Source organism: Castor canadensis, chromosome 6 (genome assembly GCF_047511655.1).
Source record: "Castor canadensis chromosome 6, mCasCan1.hap1v2, whole genome shotgun sequence".
Lineage (NCBI taxonomy): Eukaryota > Metazoa > Chordata > Mammalia > Rodentia > Castoridae > Castor > Castor canadensis.
In genome coordinates, this window is record NC_133391.1 from 3,676,262 (window position 1) to 3,703,405 (window position 27,144).

Sequence of the window (27,144 nt, forward strand, 5' to 3'; positions counted from 1 at the left end):
CAATTTGCCGGCGGAGTCTAAAGGGCTCCGGCGGCAGCAAGTGGCCAGAGCTGTGTGCGGCGGTGTAAGGCCGTGCGGCGGCTCCGGCACCATGCCTGGGATGGTGCTCTTCGGCCGGCGCTGGGCCATCGCCAGCGACGACTTGGTCTTCCCTGGGTTCTTCGAGCTGTTCCTAAGAGTGCTGTGGTAAGCGAGGCCGCTCTGCAGGCGGCTTGGAGGGTCTGGGGGGCGCGCTGTGCCCGGCGACAGTCACCAAAGTCGCACGTCTTTGAGCGGGGCGCTCGCCTTGCAGGTGCATTGGCAGGTCTTGTGCTCCCCCCCATCACCACGGAGGAGGAGGTAGGTGCTGTCGTTGTCACCATCGTACAGGTACCCACGTCACCTGTGCAGCAGGGCACGAGGTCTTCCCGGGTGTCACTGGTATTTGAAAGACATGGCCTCCAGCCCTTCTTCCTTCAGCCTGGCTCTGCCACTTACTGTCACTCCACGTGGGATAGCAAAACATCTGTTTACAAAGCCAAAGTTGGGAACTAATTTCTCTTCCCTAGTATTTTTTTTTTCTGGTGGTTCCGGGGTTTGAACCCAGGGCCTCACACTTGCTAAGCAGGTACTCCAGCACTTGAACCACTCCACCAGCTCTTTTTGGTGTTGGATCTTTTCAAGATAGGGTGTCAAGAACTATTTGCCTGGGCTGGCTTTGAACCTTGATCTTCCTCTGCCTCCTGAGTAGCTGGGGTTTTGCAGATATGAACCACTGGCGCCGGGCTCCATGGCATTGTTGAACCTGTTGGTGGTGAAATGTCACAAGGAGCAGGTTGCCTGGGCAATAAACTGTTGTCTTTGCAAAGTGTGAGACCAGTGTTGCATGAAGTCAGTTCTCAGAGGGGCTGGCAAGGATTCATATTATTCTGAAAAATGTGTTCCCCAGGGTAAGGGGAACTAAACGAGTGATGGGATGAGCCACTCCCAAGAATTTTGTACTTTTTCAGAGCCAGGTTTCTCTGAGATCATTCTCTATGATCATTTCCTAGTACTGCCAAACTGATAACATGATCAGTTATCTAGGCAGATTTTTTTTTTTTCAAAGCTGGGGATTGAACCAGTACCATTTAAGGGTACTGGGCTTGAATCCTCAATGGGGTGTTCCTGCCAAGTGGTAGACTCAGGGTCTACATCTTGAGCCACTCTGCTAGCCTTTTGTGTGTGTGTGTGATGGTTTTTTGGGTTTTTTTGGGGTGTTTTTGAGATAAGGTCTCTTGAACTATTTGCCTGGGCTGGCCTCAAACCATGATCCTCCTGATCTCTGCCTCCAGAGTAATTAAGATTAGGATTACAGCCACCAGCACCTGGCTTCAATGCTATCTCTCATTATTGTGTGCCGAATTGCAAAATGTAGTTGTGAAGGTGCAGGACTTCTCCTTTTGAGTTTATCAGTGTGTACCAGGAAACATCTTTGCGTAATTCTCCTCCTGCTCTTTTGATTTTGAGCTACACCCAACAGGTTACAACATGTGTTTATCACCTTCTTGTTAATCCACACATATAAAAATTGTCTTGTTAATAATTCAGCAAGCACATGGTTTGTTGGCTTATTACTTTGCATGTTTCTGAGCCGTGACAGGCTGTCTTCCAGTAGCACCCATTACATTTGCTCCAAGTGGTTTTAAATGGATCATGGCAGAAACAAAATAAGAACAGCGATACGAAGGAGTGGCTCAAGTGCTAGAGTACCTGCCTAGCAAGCATGAAGCCCTGAGTTCAAACCCTATTACCAGTAAGTCAAAACAACAACAGTGATAGAAACATCAAAAGTCTAAAAACTGGGACATGTTTCAAATGGTAGAACACCTGCCTAGCAAGCACCAGGCTCTGAGTTCAAGTCTCAGAATCACTAAAAAAAAAAAAAAAGAAGAAGCAGCAGCAGCAGCAGCTCTGGAAAGTATAAAACTCACAAAAGAAAAAGCCATGGTCTTTACTTGACGTGTGAGATGTTTTATTGATGAAAATTACATTCCACAGTGAACCTTAGCCTTGTTTTGGAAAATATCAACTACTTTTATATCTTTTCTATTTTTTTTGTAGGACTGGGATTTGAACTCAGGGCTTCACACTTGCAAAGCAAGTGCTCTACCACTTGAGCCACACCTCCAGTCCATTTTGCTCTGGTTATTTTGGAGATGAGGGGATCTCAAGAACTATTTGCCTGGGCTGACCTCAAACCTTGATCCTCCCCATCTCAGCCTCCCAAATAGCTGGGATTACAGGCATGAGCCACCAGCACCCAGCTCCCTTTATTTCTTTGTATCACATTTTACAAAGCAGCAACTTGGACCCCATTTCTGACCCTCACTGTTTCTCAACAGGTGGGTTGGCAGCCTGACTTTGTACCTCATGCACCGGCAGAAACTGGACTGTGCTGGCGGAGTCCTGCTCAGCACTTACCTGATAGTTCTCATCATTCTCCTGACAGTTATCATATGTCCCGTGCTGGCCATCGTGTGTGTCAGCATGAAGGGTAAGAAGCAGCCCTCTCTGTCCCTTCTGATCTTAGCAGGTTTACAAGGTTATAATCTGCATTCCGCGCAACTCACCCCCTCACAGGGTCCACGTCAGTGGTTCTCACCGAGTCCACAGAATTGTGCAGCTGTCATCACAGTCCACTTGAGAACATTTTTGTCACCCAAAAAGAAATCATGTCTGGATTCATTAGCAGTCATCTCTCTTCCTCCTGGAGTCCACCCAGCCCCACGTGTCCACTAATCTGCCTTCTGTATAAATTTGGATATTCTGGATATCATATAAGTGGAATTATCCACTTTGTGGCCTTTTGGCCTGGTTCTTAAACATAGCAAAATGTTTTTAAGATTCATCCATTTTATCTGGATGAATTTGGGGTTTTTGGTGGCACTGGGGTTTGAACTCAGGGCCTCACGCTTGCTAGGCAGGTGCTGTACCACTTGAGCCACTCCCCCAGCCCTTTTGGCATTATGTAATTCTCGAATGGGATTTTGTGTCTTTCCCAGGCTGACCTGGACCGTTTATGCTTCCCACGTAGTGGGGTTGACAGGCGTGCTACTTGTGGAGCTGTTGGTTAAAATGGGGTCTAGCTAGCTTTTTTTTTCTTTTTTGTCCAGGCTGGTCTCAAACCATGATACCCCCAATCTCCACTTCCCTAGTAGCTAGGATTACAGTTGTGAGCCACTACACTGGGCTCATTCATTTCTTTTGAATAAGAGTACAGAGGCTGGGCACTGGTGGCTCATGCCTCTAATCCTAGCTACTCAGGAGGCAGAGATCAGGAGGATCGTGGTTCGAAGCCAGCCTGGGCAAATAGTTAAAGAGACCCTATCTCCAAAACACCTTTCACAGAAAAGGGCTGGTGGAGTGGCTCAAGGGTAGGCCCTGAGTTCAAGCCTCAGTACCAAAAAAAAAAGTACATTGAATGTTTATACCACATTTTACTTATTCAGTCATCGTTTGGGTTGTTTCTGCTTTTTCACTTTGATGGATGATGTTACTAAGAGCACTGGCATACAGTTTTGGGGTAGACAGACATGTTTTCGTTTCTCTTGAGTGAATTCCAGTCTCTGGGAGGACAGTTGCTGGGTCACACGGGAGCTCTCTGTAACCTCTTGAGCTGTACCATTCCTCCCAGCAGAGTAGAATACGCTGCTATCTGATTTCCTGACTTGCCATCCTAGTGTGTATAAAACGTTATCTAATGCTTTTGATTTGCATTTCCTCAATGAGTAACGATGCTGACATTTTTGTATCATTTTTGGAGAAATGTCACCTTCTCTACATTTGTAAACTAGATTACTTATCCTTCTATTAATGAGTTGTAAGAATTACTCCTATTTTTATTTTATTTTTGAGGCAGGGTCTTTCTGTGTAGCCAGGCTGGTTTTGAACTCACCACTCTCACATCTCAGCCCCCCTCATAACCGGTATTACAGGCCTGTGACAGCCCACCCGGCTCTACATGTAGTTTGTTTGTTTTTTTCTACATACGACAGTTTTCTGCAGTCATATTCTGGAAATGTCTCAGCAAATGTTGAAAACCTTCCCTGTTTGATGGTTCTGACTCATGGAATAGCTGAGCACGCTGGTGACCAGTGAAGAAATGCATTAGTAAATAAAAACTCATCAGAGCCGGGTGCCAGTGGCTCACGCATGTCATCCTAACTACTCAGGAGGCAGAGATCAGGAGGATCACGGTTCAAAGCCAGCCCAAAGCATGACCCTATCTTGAAAAAACCCATCACCAAAAAGGGCTGGTGGAATGGCTCAAGGTGTAGGTCCTGAGTTCAAAACCCAGTACCCAAAAAAAAAAAAATTCATCAGATGCAAGACAATATGGCATGTCACCATCCGCCATATTTCAGTGGTTTATCACTGCTTAGGTCAGGAAGCATGCAGGAAGCATGTTTATCAAATCGTAGATGACAAGGGTAAACTGGCTGATGTAATAAGTGAGAAAATCTAGATTTTTTTTTTCCTTTGGCAGTACAAAGGATTAAACCCAAAGCCTCAAGCTTGCTAGGCAAATGCCCTACTACTTGAACCATGCCTCCAGCTCTTTTGTTTTTATTTTATTTTTTAAATAGGGGCTTATTAACTTTGAACTCATGATCCTCCTTGTCTCCACCTCTCAAGTTCTGGGATTACAGGGATGTACCACCACACCCAGCTAGAATTAGGATCTTCACAGTTTGGAATGATGAATTGAAACACATTAGCTCCTGGCAGAGATGTGGAAGTAGGAGACGTTAGTGGTGAAGTATTTCACAAGAAAAAGGCCTTGGGACTTTGGCTGAGAAGAGTGACATGTGCTCACTTCCTACAACAAAATGTAGAAAATAGGGAGGGGGCGGGGGCAGGGGAGAGAAATGACACAAGCATTTTATGAACATATGAATAAGAAAAAAATAAAATTTTTTTTTAAATGTAGAAAATAGAGCCCTGTACATTTTAGTGTCCCTCTGAACCATGGGCTGATAGGGTCTGGATTGGAAAAGTCCCCAGTTCTGTGTTTGGTGTTGATCTCCAGGACCAGACTGTTATTGGTGCCACACGCTGAAGGAAAGAAACTGAACATGTACAGTGTGGATTAGCACTGTGAATTGTCTTTTGGGTTTTGTTTTGTTTTGTTTTGTTTTGTTTTTGGTGGGACTGGGTTTTGAACTCAGGACTTCACGCTTGCAAAGACAGGCACTCTACCACTTGAGCCACACCTCCAGTCCATTCTCTGTTTATTTCGGAAGTGGGGTGGAGGGGTCTTGTGAATTTTTCCTGGGCTGGCCTCAATCCTCAGTCCTCCCGATCTCAGCCTCCGTAGTAGCTGGGATTACAGGCGTGAGCCACTGGCGGCCCCCAGCCCTATTTGAACTTTTTACCTTTTACATGCAGTACCCAAACTGAATCGATGAGTTTTCCACAAATTTCAAATTTCAGATACATTTTAAAACCATTAACACAATGGTAAATTCTATTCTTGGAACACAGATAACTTGCCTCACTTGGGGCTCAATAATTACTCTGTCACTCGAGCAGAAGGACATGTATTTAGCTTTGGGCTGACAGTCCTCTCTAAAAGGAGAACATGCTGTAGAGGGAACATTTGGAAGAGATGGAATTTAGTCATCTTTATCCAAAAGACAGGGCCTCTTTCTTGGCTATAGAAATGTATAGCTCAGTTGGGAACAATCTTGATACTGCTGTGGTCATTTCTGTTTTTTTATTTCAGAACCTCCCAGATGAAATCCTACAGTTGCTACTGTATGGGAGGTTTAATTAGGTATGGTCCACATGTATGGCTACTGTGATTTTTTTTTTAACAGTACTGGGGGGTTGAACTCGGTCCTAGACAGGCAGGCACTCTACCACTTGAGCTATGTCCATAGCCCTTTTGGTTTTCAGTTTTGTTTTTTGGTACTGGAGTTGAACTCAGGACCTTGTGCTCACTATGCAGGTGCTCTACCACTTGAGCCAGACCCCCAGTCTGTTTTGGTGTAGGTACTTTGGAGATAGGGTCTTGCATTTATGCCTAGGCCAACCTGGACTACTGTCTTCTTATTTATATTTCCCAAGTAGCTAGGATGGCAGGCACATGCCAGCACACCTGAGTTTTTATTGGTTAAGATGGGGTCTCACAAATTTTTTTTGACTGGCTTCAAGCTGTGATCCCCCTGATCTCAACCTCCAAGTAGCTAGGATAATAGGCATGAGCCACTGTACCCCCACCCTATTTTTATTTAGTTTTGAGATAGGGTCTCACTAACTTTGCCCAGGCTGGCCTAGAACTGGGGATCCTCCTGCCTTTGTGTCCTGAGTAACTGGGATTACAGGTGTACTCCATCGTACCTGGCTACCATATTTTGATAGAAGAACACCCCTGACAAATGAAGCCTGCCCTTTGCCATTCTGGGCTTTGGCTATGGGGCATCTCAACGTCTCCTCTGTGTTTGTGTCTCAGGAGCTCATTGCTCATCTCCTGCCACAGAAGACTGTTGCGATCTGTGACATGGGCCTTCTCTTTGTCACTGTTACTTACCTGACCTGGGTTTAGGACATGCCAGTGCAGCCATGCCCTTGGGCAATGGGCTTATCAAGCTAGGATGCTTCCTGCAGCAGCCAGGTCCACACCAGACCTTTTATCTTGAGAAGGAAGTAAATATGTGAATGAACTGAAAACGTTTTTCCAGGAAGGCACATCTTCGTAACAGAGACTTCGTAAAGGCACAGCTTCGGTGTCTGTTGGAGAGTTGGGCAGATGGCTGCTGATGCTGCTAGGATGAATCCTTATTTAGAAGCTCAGCCATGTCAGCAGATATCACTTCCCGCTCCTCTGGGGTCAGCTACTGTTGCACAGCAACAGGCTCCAGGGCGTAGGACTGACCTCTTGTGTACCTCCACCCTATGTCCCTCAGAGAGAGAGGGAGGGAGAGAAAGAGAGCTGTCACAATTACTTATAACATTTGTCTTTGCGCCAAAAAATGAGGGCAGATAGTGACTCATGTTTTGAGATGTGACCATGTGAAGTAATTCTAACACAGAATTGAAAGGCTGTTTCTTTACCACACCATTCTTTAGATTTTTTTTTTCAGTCAGTTTTAGTTTTAATTAAACAGCATTTTTGTGTCACTTAGAGTTCCTCCCAGCTTTTTCCCAAAGGGAAAGAGTTGATGTTTTACATAAAGAATTAAAGCGTGGGGCTGGAAGGCATGCCTCAAGTGGTGGAGCGCCTGTCTAGTAACCGTGAGGCCCTGAGTTCAAACCCCAGGATCACCAAAAAAAGACTGATGGGAAAGAAGGAAGAAAGGAAGGATGCAAGCATGGATTGACACACACTGGGTATCATGGCTCACACCTATAATCCTGGCTATGTGGGAGGTGGAGATCTGGAGGATCATGGTTCAAACCCAGCCCAGGCAAAAAGTCAGAGAGACCACATCTCAACCAATGGCTGAACACCTGTCATCCCCAGCTACATGGGAAGCACAAATAGGAGGATCACAGTCCGGGCTGGCCTGGGCAGAAAGTGAGACCCTATCTGAAAACTAACCAATGCCAAAAGGGCTGGGCATGCCACTCAAGTGGAAGAGCACTTGCTAGGCCCTGGGTTCAAACCCCAGTACCACAAAAAAAGAGAGACTTAAACACACAGACCTCGACTGATACTTCTTCTTTTTACAAATACAGTAAAAGTGTCATGTCTATGTGGTAGGCTTCTTCAGCCAGCCTCACACATCAGAACTGCTCACTTCCAGAGTGGGGGTGTAGCTCAGCAGTACAGTGCATGCTTACTTGCATGGGGGCCTGGGTTCCATCCCTGGCAAACCCCTCCCCAAAAGAAATAAAAAGTGGTCAGGTGCTGTAGCTTACTCCTGTAATCCTAGGTATTAGGGAGACTGGGATCAGGAGGTTTATGATTTGAAGCCAGCCCAGGCAGACAGTTCTTGAGACCTCATCTCCAAAATAACCTGAGCAAGCTGGAGGTGTGGCTCAAGTGGTAGAGCACCTGTTTTGCAAGTGCAAAGCCCTGAGTTCAAATTCCAGTAGCACCAAAAAATAAAAAAAAAAATTGAGCAACTGCAAGGAGCACTTCTGTTGTCCTGGTATCATCAGGCACCCCAATTTGGGCAATGATTTATGGGCACCCTACTCAGAACTTAGAAGTGGTTCTGATCACCAGTGAGTAGAAAATGAACTTGAGACTTTTCGCCTGGCTTCCTGACCTCCGTCACCTGCTCGCAATCTTGGGCCTTAGTTGCCAAGTGCAAACAGGAGTTGGAGAGTGGGGTAGGCACAGTACAGGCGTGTACTATAGTTGGTGGATTTTTGTTTTATGGCACTGGAGTTTGAACTCAGGGCCTCAAGCTTGCTAGGCAAGCACTCTACCACTTGAGCCACCCCCCAGCCCTTTTGTTTTAGTTATTTTTCTGATAGTGTCCCACTTTTATGCCCAGGCAGGTCTGGGCTGTGATCCTCCTGTTTATGCTTCCTGCCTAGCTGGGATAATAGGATGCACTATGTCCAGCTTTTATTGTTAAGATGGAGTCTCACAAACTTTTTTGCCCAGGCTGGCCTCAAACCGTGATCTCCCTGCCTCCCAAATAGCTGGGATTACAGGCATGAGCCACCATGTCCTGCTAGTTGCTATATTTTTGTAGAAAGGAAGCTTTTCAAGTGAGTTGTTGATTTTTTTTTCTGTATTTCAGGAACCATTTGTAATCCTGGGCCACGGAAGTCTATGACTAAGCTGCTGTACATCCGCCTGGCACTCTTCCTGCCAGAGATAGTCTGGGCTTCTCTGGGGACCGCCTGGGTAGTGAAAGGAATCCAGTGTGACAGGACAGTTGTCACTGGCATCATTGCCACCGTCATCGTCAGGTGAGCTCGTCCATCTTCTCTTTCACTTTCTCATGCCCTTGAGACACAGGCATGCGAACCTTTCTGAAGAACCCAGCAAACAACTGAACATCCCAAGAACTTCCTGGCATAGTTGGGACTGGGTCTGTCTGAGTACCTGGTGACAGCTTAGAGACACTTGTTTTTAGAAATGGTCCTTCTGCCATGGTGTACTTGGTGATGTTTTCTTTGTCACTGGGTCTCACTTTTCTGCATTCCCTCATTTCACTTGTAAGAAGAAAGAGAGAACCTTTAGCAGGTATAAAAAAAAAAAGTTTTTTTAATAAAAAGAAGAAAGAAAACCAAAGACCAAAGCAAAAACAAACTAAAGGTAGCTGAGAAAAAGTAGGAGTGTCTGAAATTGTGATAGGGAATCCTACTTTACTGAGGTTTATAATAGGATTTCACATCCTCAAGGCTAAAAGTCTTAGCGATGACTTAGCTCTGTCCCCTTGTGTCATGAATAAGGAAACTGAGGCTGGTGTGTCAGCTGCCTTTCCAGAGTCACACAGCCAGGGGGCGGCAGAGTCCACTCATGGAGGTGCCTCGCCAATCTAGAAATAGTGATGAAGGAAGCCCTGTCAGAGTGTCTCACAACATGGAAATTCTGGTTTGATCCAGAAGAATCCTGAGGCCCGGAGGACGAGGTGCTTGAGTCATGAACCAGGGGCTATAGACAATTCATTCCAGAGTCTTCTGTGGCCAGGCTGCCCCTCTGCCCACCAGAGGCTCTTGTTTCCTTTATGGTCTTTACTTGTGGCACTGTGGTGTTTGTGGGGTCTGAGTCAACTATGGGTTGGTGAGGAACCTTCTAGAAGACAGTCATCTTCCTGGGTCTCATAGTAGAGATGCAGTAACCAGGCATCTGGAGAGGAGGCCCACAGTCACCAAGCCTTTTCCACTCTGTGTTTTGCAGTTGGATCATTATCGCCGCCACTGTGGTGACCATTGTCATTGTCTTCGACCCACTGGGAGGGAGAATGGCCCCATATTCCTCTGCCAGTCCCGGTCACCTGGATAGTAATGATTCGAGCCAGTTCCTTAATGGCCTCAAGACCGCAGCCACGAGCGTGTGGGAAACCAGAATGAAGTTCTTGTGCTGTTGCGTGGGGAATGACGACCACACTCGAGTTGCTTTTTCCAGTACGGCTGAGCTTTTCTCAACCTACTTTTCAGTAAGCAAGGATCTGGTGTGGCCTCTTTCTTCTGTTGCAGTGAACACTTTCCTCCATGCTGCGAGCCCGCGCCCCACCCACATGCAGTGGTCCTCGAGAGCCTGGGCCTTGGGCACGGGGCCGGGCCGACTGTACAGGCCTTGTTTTGCAGGCCCTCGCTGGCTCAGGTGTGCCCTTTCACTGACAAGTGTAATGGAAACCGTGCATTTGCTGTCTCGGCTGACAGCAGGTGTAGACAGCATCCTGTATCCGGGGTATAACAGACCACTCTGTCTCACCACTTCACATCATGGTAGAAAAGGAGCAGTCATCCACTTTGGAAGGAAAGCTTGAATAATTGTGGGGGGAAAGGATGTCATCTTTCTTCAGCACTCTCTTGAGGGATTGGGAATACTCATTTTCCTTTCATACCCAAGTACATGCTTTTGTCTTGTCGTAGATGTCTTACGCTAAACAGCTGTTACGTTTGATCAAGACCAAGTCTTAGCATCCCACGTACTTCCCATCTTTCTCGCTTCTCTGTGGTGTCTGACTTTGCACTGCCCAAGGCTGGCCGCACAGTACGACACCAGGCCAAAGCAGCAGCCTCCACGTGGTGGTTAGGGAGGTGTGACTCCTAAATCTTACAGGAGTGCCTCAAGATATTCTCAAGATATGTGGAAGAGAAGAAACTGGCTTTTCTCAAGGACTTCTCAGTCTACATCAGAGGCAGAACTGATGGCCCAAAAGCCAGTACATGGGCCTTTCTTGTGAGTTAAAAGTGCCCGTGGATATGAAGGATTTCTTTTTCCTTTTCTTTCTTTTTTTTTTTTTTTTTTGAGACAGGACCTCAGTATGTAGCCCAGGCTGGTCTTGAACTCATGGTCCTTTTGCCTCAGCCTCCTGAGTGCTAGGATTACAGGTATGTGCCACCATGCCCAGCTGGTAAAGTATTTCTGGCTCCTCTACATCTGTCCTGAAGAAAGAAGGGAAAGTCAGACTCAGAAGATTGACTGTGTTGCTCTTGTACTTTGGGATTTCTTTAGGGACATGCCTTGCCCAGTGAGCATACATTCAGTCTCATAAAACTTACCGCAGACTGTGCTTCAACAAAGCCATCACAGACGCTCAAGAGGCCCGTAATCCTAGCTACTTGGGAGGCTGAGATCGGAAGGGTTAGTTTGAGGCCAGCTTGGGCAAATAATTCGAGAGACCCCCATCTCCAAAATAAGCAGAACAAAATGGTCTGGAGGTGCAGCTCAAGCAGGAGAACACTTGCTTTGCAAGCACAAAGCCCTGAGTTCAAAACCCCAATCCTACCAAAAAGGAAAAAGAAAGAAGTGAGAGGATAAACTTGGACTAAATTTTTAGCCATTTATTCCCGTTTTACAAAAGAGCTAGAAATAGGTAAGTCATTTGAGCTGAATGATGACATAGAGATTAATCTAGTGGATTTGTCTGAGGACAAGGTATGAAATAAGCAGAGGACAGGCCTAGCAAGCATGAGGCCCTGAGTGCCATCCCCAGTTAAAATATGTATTTATTAAAAAATGTCAAGCTCACGCATAGGAGTCCTGCAAAGAAAATGCTTTCTCATATACCCTCGTAGATGTCAGTGCGTCTGTGTGTGAGTGCATGTGCACTCGTGAGCTCCGTGAACTGAATTGTGAAGGGTTCCTGCTGGGTTTCATGACAGGCCATTCTCGTTTCTCACCCAGGACACAGACCTGGTGCCCAGTGACATTGCGGCAGGCCTGGCCCTCCTCCATCAGCAGCAGGACAACATCAGCAACAGTCAGGATCCTCATGAGGTGATCAGCCACTCCCCAGGCCACTCCCAGGTAATCACAAAGGACTGCTGGATTATCCAGCCTCTTCAGAGACCTTCAGACATACATCCCTAAATCCAGGTGTGGTAGTACATGCCTGTAATTCTAGTGCTGAGGCCAGAGGATTGTGACCGCGAGGTCAGCCTAGGCTGCAGAGCAAGACTGTGTCTCAGAAAAACGCAGCCAGTCAACAGCAATTTCTGTAGCCTTTGGGCTGGAATTCCAACCTGAGACTTTTTTTTTTGTGGTACTGGGGTTTGAACTCAGGGCCTCATGCTTGCTCAGCAGGTGTTCTACCACTTGAGCCACGCCCTAGCCCAATTTGTGACTTCTGGTTGGTGTTCCTCGGCACCTGGGGTCCAGATAGTGGGAGCCCATTTCTGGCCAGTCCATCACATTTTCAACCTTTGGTTTTAGGAAACTCACTGTAGGATGCCATGCACCAGAAAACTTCCTTCTGGGATGGGACCTGAACCCTGTGTGTTTTCTTTCTTCTGTGGGTCTAGGGAACAGAAATATTTCAGCTTTGCATAGTAGTTGTTTTCATGCCAGAGGTTTTTATGGTTTTGGAAGAAGTCACATGTAGACTGTGTATGTCCTCTGCCCCTCAGTAAAGCAGCCAGACCTTGGGCAGCACAGGCCTGGAGATCCAAGGGACTCAGTGCAGTGATCCAGGATCCAGTGATCCAGGCAGGGGTCAGTGACTTCTGCAAGAACCACTAGGGTCTTTTTGCTGTTGTCTTCTCCACCCTCAACTGCATCTCAGGAGGAATCTGCTGCAGACTGTAGTTAAGGACCAGCGTTCCAGCCAGCATGATTGCTCACACCTGTAATCCTAATGACTCAGGAGGCAGAAATCAGTTTGAAGCCGGCCTGGGCAAATAGTTCAAGAGACCCTATCTCGAAAAACCCATTACAAAAAAGGGCTGGAGGAGTGGATCAAGTGGTAGAACGCCTGCATAACAAGCACAAAGCCCTGAGTTCAAACCAAAAAACCACCATAAAAAAGGACCCGCTTTCCCCACAGAAGTCCTCCGAGTGCTCTAAGTCCTTGAGCAGAAAGCAGGAAGAGTTAGAATTGAAAGGCTTGGGTTTGAAATCTTTGTGTGCTCACCCTGTCCAAGGTGAGTTCTCTTACATTAAACACTTTGCCTTTTTCTTTGTCCTCCAGGAAGCTGACCTGGATGCAGAATTAGAAAACTGCCACCATTACATGCAGTTTGCAGCAGCCGCCTATGGGTGGCCTCTCTACATTTACAGAAACCCATTCACAGGCCTTTGCAGGATCGGTGGTGACTGGTAGGTTGGCACGGTGGGAGGTCTCCATGTCCACACATCTTTTGCAAAGAAAAATCCTAGCTACATGGGAAGCTGAGATCAGGAGGATTGCAGTTCAAGGCCACCTCATGAAACCCCATCTCAGCCAAGAGCTGGGCAGGGTGGCTCATGCCTGTTGTCTCAGCTGTGGTGGGAAGCATAAAATAGAAAGATCATGGTCCAGGCTGGCCTAGGCAAAAGAAATGAGACCCTATTTCAAAACAATCAGAGCAAAAAGGGCTGGTGGAGTGGCTCAAACGATAGAGCTCCTGCCTAGCAAGCAAGAGGCCCTGAGTTCAAACTCCAATATGATCAAAAAAACCCTGTATTTTGGAGTATTTCAAAAGCTTGCAGGAACACAGGAAAGAAGACCTAAGTCCTTAATGTAGGGAAACCAGCTCTGACTTCATCACGTCCCGTGCACTGTGTAGGTATATCATCCCTTTTTTTTTTTTTTTTACAGTACTGGGATTTGAACTCAGGGTCTACACCTTGAGCCACTCCACCAGCCCTTTCTTGTGATGGATTTTTTCAAGATAGGGTCTCACAAACTATTAGCCCAGTCTGGCTTCGAACCTCGAGCCTCCTGATCTCTGCCTCCTAAGTAGCTGGGATTACAGGCGTGAATCACTAGCACCCCGCCCATCTCTACCTCTTTATCTTTCATTACTCCACCCTGAATGTCCTAATTTTACATAACTCCTATGAAATCATAAAACTCAGGACCCTGGTCATTGACCACTAACTAATCTATGACTTGTATTCAGATTCTTTCAGTTGTCCCAGTAATACTGTTGTCAGCAGATTTTCCTCCATGTAGGAGTCCCTCGCCTTAATCTCCTTCAGGTGGGACAGTTCCTCGCCATTCCGTCTTTTACAGTACTAACATATTAAAGAGCCAGTGTTGACTTTTCGTAGGAGGGTCCTCCATCTGCATTGTCTGATGGTTTCCTTGTAGTCTTTCTTTTTTTTTGATGGGATTGGGGTTTGAACTCAGGACTTCACGCTTGCAAAGCAGGTGCTCCACTACTTGAGCCACACCTCTAGTCCTGATGGTTTCCTTGTGATGAGATCTCAGTTTGATTTGGGGCAGAAATGTGCGGAGCAGTACGTCCTTCCTAAGACTTCCTGTCAGGACACATGGTGCCTATTGTCCCACCCCTGAGGCTGTTAACACTGATCCCTTGGCTTGAGGCATGATGGCCAGGTTCTGCCACACATGATGTCTCCTCCCCTTCTTCATAAGAAGCCATCTCTGGGGAGGTCGTTTCAATATCCAGACTTTCACCCGGTAGTTCTAGCGTCTGTCAACCCTCATGTGAGTCAGTTACTACTCGAATAGTTGTAAAATTGTGAATTTTCTAAATTCACTGTTTCCTCTGCATTAGTTGTCATCTGACTGAAAATCTTTTCCTTCCCTACTGTTTATTATCAGTATAGGGATACAGGCTCTTACTTTATTCAACAGGTTGGAACTCACTGCTGTTCATTTTGTAGTAAGTATAGTACTCAAAATGTTCCAGACTTGGGTCTGCAGACTGGCCTCTGTCCTTTTGATTATCTCATTCTGGTTTTTTTGGTACTGGGGTTTGAACTCAGGGCCTCACTGTTGTTAGGCAAGCATTTCACCACTTGAGCCATATCCCAGCCCTTTTGCTTTTAAGATTTTTTTTTTTTCCAAATAGGGTCTCATGAGTTCAAACCCCAGTACCAACCAAAACAAAAAAGATTATTAAGATGAGTTCTTTTCATGTTTGTGTCTTCTTCACAATAACGGTTACTAACCTGGGGAGGTTTGGTTCTCCATTCTCACTGGTTATATTTGTTTTTCACTATGTAAAGCGGTAGGCTCAGTACGAGGTTATATATACACAATGTTTCTTTTAAAAGCCATCTGTGTTAACCAGGCTGTCCTGGAAATGCCCAATGCTACAGTGGGAATCACCGTCCCTTGGTGAGGGTTCAGGCTGGCACAGTCACTGACCTCTTTGCTATCTTTTTGGTGGCAGCACTGGGGTTTGAACTCAGGCCCTGGCGCTTGCTAGGCAGGCGCTCTACCATTTGAGCACCACCTCCAGCCCTTCTTTGCCATTTGTTTTAGCTGCAGAAGCAGAACAACAGAGTATGACCTGGTTGGAGGTGACCAGCTCAACTGTCATTTTGGCTCCATCCTGCAGACGACGGGGCTGCAGTACAGGGACTTCATTCACGTCAGCTTCCACGACAGGGTATGCGATGAAGCAATGGCTCTGAGCTAGCTGTGGGTCCTGCAGTGCCCTGAGATCCCGTGGGGCTACAACTATTCTTAACACGATGCAGACACGCACACTCGGCGCTGTTCCAGGGAGCGAACAGGCCCGTTGAAGCCCACACAGCTCTGTGGAGCCAGGCTAGAAACCCAGAGTAACCCAGGAGCAGCAAGGCTTCATCACTGTGTTTCTTACGTAAGAGTGTCCTGGGCAGAACCGTGAGCTCTAGCGGAACTCATCCCACACAGGTTGCTTGAGTTAATAATCCTTGTTCTGGGTTTTGTTTTTCTTTTTCTTTTTTTGTTGGTACTGGGGTTTGAACTCTGTCCTCTTGCTTACTAGACAGGCACTCTACCACTTGATCCATGCCTCCACCCCTTTTTACTTTAGTTACTTCTTAGGTAGGATCTCATAGTTTTGCCTAGGGCCAGCCTAAGTTCATGGTCCTCCTACCTACAGCCTCTCCATAGCTGGCATTATAGGTGTACATCACCCAGCTTGTTGGCCTAACATTTTTCCAGCGCTAGCCTCAAACCAAGATCCTCCCAATCTCTACCTCCTCCTGAGTAACTGGGATTACAGGTATGAACCACTGCACCTGGCTGTGTTCTGAGTCTTGAACTCCATCAACAATAGTGTAGTGTCATGGGTCTCCTACTTTGGATGTGTTGTCATCATCCCTTAGGGATCTCATGAAGCTGGAGCTGTCAGCTTCAACAGTCCATGCCCAACCCTGCTCAGCAGCCCTCTATGCCGTTCTCCTCCACACCCAAATCCAAGAACCACTAGTGGAACACGGAGATTCTTGGACTTGACCACCTCACAGAATCTCTTGGGGAGCTTTTAAATGTCTTACAGTCCAGCCCCCACCCGCAGGTCAGCTCAGTCAGACTCTCCAGCAATGGGACCTTTCTCAGGATTGTTGAACTTGCCCTGGTTTCATGGTGCAGATAATTTGGGAACCTTTACCCTGCAGCTCAGCAGCCCCCAAACTGCTTCACAAGTCCTGATGCTCAGCTCAGTAACCCCAGTTAACTCGGAGACTGGAGCGAGGCTCTGAGTGGCCTTGGACGGCACTGCCCTGCAAAGTGGTCATGGCAGGAAGGACACTGGGTGTCAGGAAAGATGGCTTCCCGGAGGCTGCCCGGGGAGCTGTTCAGGGGCCCACACGAAGTCAGCATGCGTGCCCACGGCCCTGTCCTGTGGCAGCTGGACAGGTGATGGTCTGCCTCCCTGCTTGGTGCCCACAGACCAGTGACTATTGGGCAGTTGCTTCCCCTGGGTCAGGCCTTTCTCATTCTACTCTGCACAGCTGTCTTCAGAGTTAGGTGACATATACTCTGTCTTCAGATGAGGACCAAGTCTGAGAACTGGACAGTCACTGGAACCACAGCAGGAAGGAGCAGTGCTGAATTCTGCCCTGCTCCAACCCTTTCAAGACCTTTGGGACACCAAGTCTGAATCCAGGAGCCTGGGTGCCCCCAAATGAAAGTGCACGCTAACACCCAAAGCTTTTGCCGGGGCTTAGACCACACAAAGAAGAGGACACTGGTCTTGCGTTGGTCATCACCTAACAGGACTGAGCCAGGCCTGCCCCAAGACCCCAGGAGGTGACAGCTGCAGGCTGAAAGTCATGAGTGGCACCTGTCGTTCCCCTGTCCCGGGATGGTCTTTGACTGACCGGGGAGCCTGGCCCAGCGGAGGAGGTGGAGTGCCCTTACACAGCAGAGTGGTAGATCTGACAGGGAGAGTCAGAGAGCCTACGAGAGAGGACATCTGCCCAGCAGCAGGTTTTCTGGAAGACTTGTGCACAGAGGATCAAAGTAGTCAGTCCCCCGGGCTGGTGAGGGTGAGGTGGGAGAAGCTGGTCTATGGATCCTTCTTGTTGGGTCACAGGCATCCAGGTTTCTTTGTAGTAACCAGCTGCTGTGTGAACAGCGACACCAGCATGGCTGGGCTTCATATGACTGGCAGCTCCTTTCCTCCCTTCAGGTCTATGAGCTGCCCTTCTTAGTGGCTCTGGATCACAGGAAGGAGTCTGTCGTCGTTGCCGTGAGAGGGACCATGTCTCTGCAGGTAATGCTGGCACCTGGGAGCCGGGTGGGAGCAGGAAGTGTGGCTCAATGAGCTGTGGCTGCTTGGAACAGAGGAAAACGTTAAGCAACAGAGGAAAACACCGAGGAAGTGGGGGAGGAAGCAAGTGGGCTTGTGAAACACACCCTTTGCAAAACTGGGGTGAGGCTGTTCTCTCTTAACTGCTGTCAGGAGCAGAGATGCCAGAGGGCTCAGCCTCCCACCCACAGGGTTGCAACAGGGGCACCGCTTGGCTCCCCTCCTGCTCACCCCTTGATGTGCTGGCTAAGGCCCCAGCCCCAGTCCTCCCCATGAGTTTCCTGGGCCCAGAACCAAGTAGGACATATATTGGTCACCAGGTTCTTGATCTGGGTCCTCATCAGCACCACCCTCCACCCAATCCCCATGTGGATGGCTTTTTTCTGGGTGCAGTGAACCCCCTTTGTCTGTCACCAGCCTAGTGCTTCCTCTTCTGTCACCCCCATCCCTGACCACTCCCGGGTCAACTCTCTTCCCTCTTTCTGGGCTGTGCTTTCTAATTTCCTCTTGGCCACTCTTCACTCTCACTTCCTCATTCTTCTCTGCCGACCCAGGAAATGTAACAAGACTTCAGAGCTCCTGCTGTCTGCCCTCTTCTGCTTCTGAGCAGCTTTGGGTGCAGCCTTCTTCCTCCCCACCCCATCCAGGACCTGCATTCCTCCATACCTGCATTTTCTAGGGCCCCCTGGGGCTCCGGGTTTACGTTCGTTCCACCAGTGCCCCCAGGAACCCTTTAGAGACAATGTAGTTGGCCCTGCTTCCTCTGCAACGCCACTGCCTGACCTATGGCCTGTGGAGTGCTGTCCTGGCTCTCTGACCATCCTTTGTTCCCAGTGTCATGACCTGCACTCTGCTCAGTCCTCTTCCTGCACCACTGGACCAGTTTTATGTCCCAATGCCTGACCAGGCGCTCATCTTCCCAGCCTGATCTTTATCCTGTCCAAAGGTGTCCAGCTCTTCCTGTCTTTCTCAGAGGCCTCCAGTACCTCTCCCTGCCTTTGGGTACCTCTCCCATACCCAACCCAGTGCCTTTCCAGGTCCCACTGTGCACACAGTTCACTGCAACCAGGCGTTCTCAGCGAATCACCTATGGGGCTTTTAAGTAGCATAGGGGTGGAGCCCACCCCAGCAGGTGGCCTCTGTGGGGCCCAGGGACTCCTGGTGCTGTCTCCATGAGGACGGGCTGCTCCTCTTCTTCCCCCATCAGCCTTTCTCTCAAGGCTGTGCCCAGGTAACCCCTTTGGCACCCTTGCTTGTGGCAGTCAACCCAGTGAGCCGCTGACTGGGCCTCTGAGCATGGAAACAGTGCTTTGTTCAAAACCCCACTACAGGCTGCAGTGGGGGAAGGCGGAGGTGTGTGTCAGGCACCGCACGTTCCCTCCACCATTGGTGCCTACCAGGCTGTCTCCCGCCTCACCTGGGTTTCTCTGCCAAGGTCAGGTGTCACAGCAGTCTGACCAGGACACTGTGCCATGCTCTGTCCCTCAGAGGGAGTGTCCTGTAAGTCAGACATCCTCAGCCCAGCCACAGGCTGACACTTCTGTCAACACCTTCTTTACAGGACATCCTTACTGACCTGTCCGCAGAAAGTGAGAACCTTGACCTGGAAATTGAGTTGCAGGACTGTGTGGCCCACAAGGTACAGCCCGGGTTGGGTGTCTTCTGTGCGTGATGATGAGTGACAAACACGGTCACCATGGGCCAGGCACTGTTCATTCTCACTGCTGATTCTCCTGAGAGAAGCCATTTCAAAGAGATGGAGTGACTTGGCTGGAGCCGTGGAGTGGTGGGAATCAGTGTCAGACTTGGCATTTAAGCCAAGTGCATTGTCCTAGCCATGTGCTGGTGGCTCAAATCTATAATCCTAGCTACTTGGGAGGCTGAAATTGGGAGGATTTTGGTTTGAGGCCAGCCTGGGCAAATAATTTTTGAGACCTCCACCTCCAAAATAACCAGAGCAAAATGGACTGGAGGTGTGGCTCAAGTAGAGCGCCTGCTTTACAAGCTCAAAGCCATGAGTTCAAACCTCAGTCTCACCAAAACAATAGAAGTTTTTAAAAGCACATCGTCTTGGTGAACCCAGCTTTAGTAGAGCACAGACTAGCACAGCGACAGCTCCCGCTGGGCCTTGGAGTTGGCACGCGCTGTGTTGCTCTGAGCATCAGTCCCCAAGCTCTGTCTGCACAGAACTGTGGTCAAAGCCAAGTTCTTAGTTTACTCTTCCTGTGCTGTTGGGGTGGGGCCGTGGGTTTCTCCTGACAGAGGGGAAGAAAACCCCATTCAGATCAGAGCTAGTTTTTTTAAATGGTAAAATACACATAAGTTTTATTGTCTTAACCATTTGGAAGAATATAAGTCAGTGGCATTAAATATTTGCACAATGCTCTATACCCATCACCATCATCACTGTCTATCCCCAGTTTTTTGGGTTTTGTTTTTGTTTTTTTCTTTTTGACGGTACTGGAGTTTGAACTCAGGGTTTCACACTTGCAAAGCAGTCACTCTACTGCTTGAGCCACACCTCCAGTCCATTTTGCTCTGGTTATTTTGAAGAGGGGTCTCATGATCTATTTGCCTGGGCTGGCCTCAAACCGCATTCCTCCCAATCTCAGCCTCCGAAGTAGCTGGGATTACAGGCGTGAGCCACCAGTGCCCGACCACCCCCCAATTTTTTTTTATCTTTGCCAAGCTCTGTGCCTGTTAAACACTCAGGCCCCATGCCCAGCCCATGGGACCCTGTATCCCACTTTCTGTCTGTAGACTTGGTTGTTGCAGGGCTGTAATGTGAGCAGAAGTGGTCATTCAGCATTTGTCATTTTGTGAGTGGCTTACTTCACTGACCATCATGTCCTCAGATTCACCCATGTAGCACGTGTCAAAATGTCCATCCTTTTTAAACTGAACAATATTGCCTTGTATGGATGGTCACACCTATCCACCCGATGGACACTTTGACTGCTGTGACTTTGCCGCTGTGCACACGGGTCTGGTGACGTCTGTGTGGGTTCCCTCCTCCAGTCCTGTGGGAGCACCTGTAGGAGTGGAGTTGCTGTAACGTGTGGCACTCCACATTTAACTTTGCAGGCTGTCACTCTGACTTCCATAGCACTGTGTCATTTATAACACAGTCCTGCCATTGTGCTGGGGACTTCCTGTGTCTCCACAGCCACCTGGTCATGGCTTATTTTCCCTTTTTTGGCAGTGCTGGGGATTGAACCTAGGGCCTCACGCTTGCTAGGCAGGCCCTCCACGGCTTGAGCAACACCCCCAGCTCCTTTTCCTCTTGTTTCAGGGGAGGCCGTGCAGGGTGTGAAGTGGCTTTCACTGTGGTCCCTGATGACTAGTAATGTCACAGTCTTTAACTGATTCACTCCCCTGGGTCCCAGTGGCTGCCAGGGTGGAAGGCAGAGGCCTGACTCTGCTTTTGCAAACTTTGTATTTTTATAAACAAAACAGGTAACACTTTTTTTTCATGCTTCTTGCTAAGCTGTCCTTTACCCACTTGAGGCGCTCTGCCTGCTTGCCCTGTTTTGTCTCAGGTTTTTTCAAGATAGGGTCTCTAGAACTATTTGCCTGGGCTGGCATAGAACCTCAATCCTTCTGATCTCTGCCTCCAAGTAGTTAGGACTACAGGTGTAAGCCACCAGTGCCCAGTTAGGAAGTTTTAAATTTTATTGTTTTCTGAAATTAAACTCAATACTCAGGAGGCAGAGATCAGAAGGATTGTGGTTTGAGGCCAGCCCAGGCAAAAACTTAGCAGGAACCTCATCTCAATAAATAAGCTTGGCATGGTGTTGTACCCACTGTTATCCCAGATACATAGAAAGCAGAGGTAGGAGGATGGTGGTTCAAGGTTAATCCAGACAAAAACAAGATCCTATATGAAAAATAACTAAAACATAACATAAAAGGCCTGGAGGCAGGAGGGAGGGGCTCAAGTGGTGGAGCACCTGCCTAGCAAGTGTGAGGCCCTGAGTTCAAACCCCAGTGCTGCCAAAAAAAAAAAAACCCAGCTGTTTGTGATGTAAATCTGACCAACAGTAGGGCCCTGACTGGTCAGCTGTCACACAGCCACACAGCAAAATATCCCAAGCTGACATGGCGGGTGTTCCTGGTGCCATCCCCCACCCCCTTACCTATGGAGCAGTGAGCACCTGTCACACCAGCGTCACAACCAGGGCCGGCAAACACCAGGACCGCTGACCCCATGAGGTCACATCCCATTTGGGGAAGCAATTGGAGAACCCAGACACACGCAGACTGTGACCCCCATCTCCGCGTGTCACTCACCCGCCCTGTCTGTTTTCAGGGCATTTCTCAGGCCGCCAGATATGTGTACCGACGACTCATCAACGACGGGATCCTCAGCCAGGCCTTCAGCGTTGCCCCCGTGAGATTTACTTTCAATCCCCCCCTCCACCCTCCCCCGCCCCCGCCATCAGCCAGCTGTCACTCTCAGCCTTTACCTCACTCTGTCTCTTGTCCTCTAGGAATACCGGCTGGTCATCGTGGGACACAGCCTGGGGGCAGGAGCGGCAGCACTGCTGGCCATCATGCTCAGGAGGTCCTACCCGCAGGTGCGGGCCTACGCCTTCTCCCCGCCCCGGGGGCTGCTGAGGTGGGTGCTCAGGTCCCGCTCACGCCATCCACTGGCCGTCTGCCGGGCACCTAATTGCCATTTCTCACGGTCACGAGGAGTTTGCTTTAAAGCACTGCTCAGCTAAAGAAAAACCATGCAGCCGTTCTTAGATCTCTCTGATCAGAGCTGTAATTTCCTAAAAGACATAATTCTAAGATTCGTTTTTGTTTCTCAGTAGTACTGGGGTTTGAACTCAGGGTCTCACACTTGCTAGGCAGGCGCTCTACCATTTGAGCCACGCCCCCTAGCCCTTTTTTGTGTGTTTTTTCAAGATAGGGTCTTGTGAACTATTTGACCAGGGTGACGTTGAACAGAGATCCTCCTATGTAGCTGGGATTACAAGTGTCAGCCACTGTGCCCAGCCTGAATGGTAGTTCTTACTAGCCCATGTAAATGTGTGAGATTCCTTGCTTCAAAACCATAAGTTGGGGTGTTCATAGAGGCTCTCCAGGGAGAAGCAGACAGCTACAGAAGACTCTAGTTTTACGGCATTGCTGGGGATTGAACCCAGAGCCTCACACATGCTAGGCAAATGCTCTACCACTAAGCCACATCCCCAGCCCCGTTTTATTTTTTTTTGGCAGTGCTGGGATTTGAACTCAGGGCTTCACGCTTGCTAGGCAAGCCATTCTGCCAGCCCTAAGGTTTGTTTTTTAAGACTTTATTTTTTAGAGCAGTTTTAAGGTTTTAGCAGAATTGAACAGAAGGTACAGAAAAATGCCACCTCTGTACCCACCTCCCATGCCAGCGCCCCCACCAGAGCTGTTTGTTTGGCTATCCACTGACCCACATGGACACAGTCACGCTCACCCACGGTCACAGTCTGTGCTAGGGGTCACAGTCCACAGGTTTGGACAAATGCATAATGACAATTTTATGACTTTGAAAAGTATATTTTTCTTTGCTGATTCAACATACTGGACTGGTAAAAGTAACCTTTTGCCTAGATTATAAAAGAAATTGAACCGCAATTTAAAAAAAACAGAAACAGAAAACAAGCACAGGGCTGGCTGTGGCTTCTCGGCTGCCTCCGTGGAGAGGCAGGGAATGTCGGTGCCAGCTGGTTCCTGAGTGCCTGGATACAGGGTGGACGTGCAGAATGGTGACACCAGCCTCACATGCAACTGGAGGAGCACTGGATGCAGTTCAAGATCTCCCTGTGGTTCGTTTAGTTCTTAGGATCCCTTCCTCCTAGCCACACACAGCCAGCCACTGTTGTCTTAAGTAACTTGAAATAACTCTGCTCAGCTTGGCTACTACATTCTTGGGGTCATCTGGCTTTTGGTTGTAGGGATGACTTTTGTTACTTATTTTCTAATCACGGGCAAGAAAATATTAACATGGTCCGAAAGACAAGTCTAAGAAGCAAACGCATTCAGTCTAGTTTCCAGCTTCGTTCCCCTTTTACCCTAGAAGTGGGGTGGATTTGTTTTGGATTTGTATTGTTTTGGACTTGAAGCCTTCGATTGCCATTCCACCCCCAGCCCTTTGTGCTGTAGTTCATTTTTCAGAGTGCCTTGTGCCTTTGCCTCGGTCCAGCCCTGGACCATGATACCTACCTCTGCCTTCCCAATAGCTGGGACTGTAGGCATGAATCATCACACGCTGCCCCAGAAGTAGGTAGTTTTGCATGATTTTTTACTTAGCTTTTCATGTATGTAAGGAGATGGACGTGTATTTCTTAAGTAAAAGGTAGCATATTAAACCCACTCCTCTGGCCTCTAGCTTTGGGCTTTCAACTTTCACAGTGTGTCCTGAGATCACACAGCAGAGAAAACCTGTATTCTGTAAGAACCCACAGCCGTGGAGGATGCGTCCTATGGATGGACACGTGGGGATTCCGGCCTCTGCCCTTTCAAGTGTGTCACTTGTCTTAGGTCAGCCTGCTTAGTGGGGTAGCTGAGCCGGAGGGTCCACACACGTGCGGGGTCTGCTGTCCGAGTCCAGCCGTGTCGTCTTGATCATAAGTCTGTCGTGGCTCTGGCCAGCCAGCTGCTCCTATACTTTAGAGGCTGAAGGAACGGTGGCACCAACCTCCCATAGCCTGGCATTGTTACTCCATCCCGTCACCCTCTGTGGCAACAGAGCCAGACTAATTTAGCTTCTCTCGTTTGAAATTTCAGCAAATCTCTTTATGAGTACTCCCAGGATTTCATTGTGTCACTTGTCCTAGGAAAGGATGTGATTCCCAGGTCAGTGTGCTGGAAGGTTGGTCTGGGGTTGGGATCGCTGAAAAAAACCGAGTCCTGAGCCTCAGTGTGATCTTTTGCTAAACAGGTTAAGCGTGGCCAACATGGAAGATCTGAAGAAGAGAATCTTGCGCGTGATCTGTCAGTGTAACAAGCCTAAGGTAATCGGGTGCCAGGTCTACGGGGACTGCATGCCTAAATCTCCCGTGGCCTCTCGGCCCAGTACATTTTATGCTGTCACTTGAAGTCCTCCTTGCACCCTCTGAACGGATGTCTGTCTAGTACTTGGTGATGTCTGAGACAGCCGACAGCTAGGCCAGTTAGAAAACACTGTGACAGAACTAAGCCTTCTGCCTTGAGACTGGGTATTCAGAGTTTGATGAGGCCCTGGCACATCTGCCCTTAAAAAAAATGGTGATAGAGGCGTGGGAGCGCAACTCAGCGGAACAGCAGGTGTGAGACCCTGATTACAGTCTACAGCACCGCACCAGCATGCGAAGGAGAAACTTCCACGATCCAGTAACTGAGGTCCACGATGTACTGAAGATTTTAAAAGTGGGGAGGACTAGGGCTCTAACTTTGTGGTAAAACTCTTGCCTAGCATGCATAAAGTCCTGGGTTTGATCCCAGGCACTGCGAAAAAGAAAATTTTTAAAAGGGGTGTGTGGCGGGGGGAGGGGTGCTGCAGGAGGGAGTGGCCAAATGAACAAAGGGATGGAAGGTATGAATTGTGACAGAAACCTTGGAATCGTATCAAAGTATCAAAAGATGCTTTTATTTGAATATGGGATTACAGATGGTTTCCACTTGACCTGGTTTTTGTTGTTAACTCCTTTATCAGCTCTCCCCCAAACTTTAGACAGTATCTAATCGCAGGTAGGGCCGCCCAGTGGCAGAGCATGGGTCTACCGTGTACAAGGGCCTGGCTTGATTCTCCAGCAACACGCCCCCCCCCCCCCAAAAAAAAAAGGAGAAAGAAAATAGTGTCTAATGTCCTAAAGGCAGAGTAAAGCTGATTTCCCAAAAAGAATTAAGTGTGATCTGGGCTGGGGATATGACTCAGTGGTACACTTCCTGCCTACCATGGCCTGATAAGGAGGTAATTTTTCACCAAAACATGCATGATTTGGTTTAAAATATTATGTCTTAATCGCCCAAGAGGTGCCGGCACACATGTGCCCATGGTTGGATGGACTGCACAGTCCACCTCGGGTCTCCATGGTGATGGCCGTGAACGCCTCACAGGACTGACCTTCTGTCGTCTTGGGTCTCACCCTCAGTACAAGATCTTGCTGCATGGCTGCTGGTATGAGCTGTTTGGCGGGAACCCCACTAACTTGCCAACTGAGCTGGACGGGGGCAGCCAGGGGGCCTTGTCGCAGCCTCTTCTGGGGGAGCAGAGTCTGCTGACACAACAGTCCCCATCCTACAGCTTCTCCAGTGACTCCCCCCTGGACTCTTGCCCCAAGTACCCACCTCTGTACCCTCCCGGCAGGATCATCCACCTGGAGGAGGAGGGCGCCACAGGGAGGTGAGTGTGGCACTGTGCAGTCTGTTGTGTCCATGCCTCACCCCCAGGGGCAACCAGTGCCCGTGCTGGAGGCCACCCCCGTGCCGCTCTGCTAGCTGGCCTCTTTCCTTTTTAAGGTTTGGCTGCTGTTCTGCTGCTCAGTACAGAGCGAGATGGTCACATGAAGCGGCATTCAGCAAAATACTCATAGGCCCAAAGATGCTGACGGACCACATGCCAGACATCCTGATGAAAGCCCTGGCCAGCGTGGTCGCGGACAGAGCAGCCTGCCTCTCCTGTCCCGGGCAAGGTGGCTCTGGTGTGGATGTGGTGTAATCAGGCCTGTGGGGAACTGTCCCAGAACCATGGGCTCACATAGTTGTTCTCCGAGTAACAAAGCGTGAGGGATTTCTGTGGAGCCAGGACAATACTGTCCACCAGCGGGAACCTGGACACCACGCAGCTCGATGGCTTCAAGCAATGCATAGTATTATTACCGGGCTCAGGATTCAGGGGAGAGCGCAGGGGGCATGGGAGTCGAGACAGCAATGGTGTTGCAAGCCCCCCGTGACCACCTGAGAACTGTCCTAGCAGGACAACAGTGTTGGAGGGCCCTAAGGGAATCTGTAGCCTCCCCCTCGTGGTCTTGCCCTGCCACTATTTGTCTTAAGTGTGAACTTAGATAAGTGTGCACTATTTGGGTTCCTCCTTCATCCTCAAATGAAGATGGAGGCAGGCCAGAAGGTAAGCAGGACTGCCCTACTCCTGAGCCCAGCGCTCCAGCCTCTTGTTTCTATGTGTGGGTGACTGAGGCCTCAGGTCATTGCCAGGTCCTATATTCTGGCTCTGAGGCCAGCCAGAGGGCTCAGGGGCACTTTAAAACAATAAAGCACTTCTACATCACCAGTGTCTGTATGTCGTTTTCAGGCAGCTCCACTGGGTGGGTTTAGAGGAATCAGGTTTGAAGTGGTTTTTCCTGTCTACTGTGAACAAAAATGCAACGAAGCTTGTTTCACATTCTGGATAACTGAAGATCGCATGGTACCAGCTTTCAAAGGGTTTCTCTAAAGCGTAAGCTTACCACGGGGTGAGAAAAAGAAGTGCAATGAACATGGCTCAGGTGGTGGAGAATGAATCCCAAGGGCAGAGGAGGAGCGCTAACCTGGCTCCCGGGCCGGCACCTGCTGGGTGCTGTGGGTCAAAGTGGTGCTGGAGGAAACCTGGCCCCTCCTGTG

The 27,144-nt window shown here is 48.8% G+C and overlaps 1 protein-coding gene across 2 annotated transcripts; it reads left to right on the forward strand.

The window, feature by feature from the left end:
• On the forward strand, positions 1 to 27,035 carry Daglb (diacylglycerol lipase beta). Of its 2 annotated transcripts, XM_020173892.2 has the most exons (15): positions 1 to 186; positions 2,364 to 2,515; positions 8,721 to 8,892; positions 9,827 to 10,085; positions 11,783 to 11,905; positions 13,065 to 13,192; positions 15,312 to 15,438; positions 17,452 to 17,535; positions 19,133 to 19,210; positions 21,881 to 21,961; positions 22,062 to 22,189; positions 24,334 to 24,402; positions 24,488 to 24,560; positions 25,680 to 25,930; positions 26,047 to 27,035. In XM_020173892.2, the coding sequence occupies exons 1-15, from the start codon at positions 92 to 94 to the stop codon at positions 26,243 to 26,245; spliced, it is 2,019 nt and encodes a 672-aa protein (XP_020029481.2). In that variant the 5' UTR covers positions 1 to 91; the 3' UTR covers positions 26,246 to 27,035. The 2 variants fall into 2 exon arrangements, with proteins under 2 accessions (XP_020029481.2, XP_020029482.2); XM_020173893.2 differs by lacking the exon at positions 2,364 to 2,515 and having other exon boundaries at positions 50 to 186.
• The last annotated feature ends 109 nt before the right edge of the window (positions 27,036 to 27,144 follow it).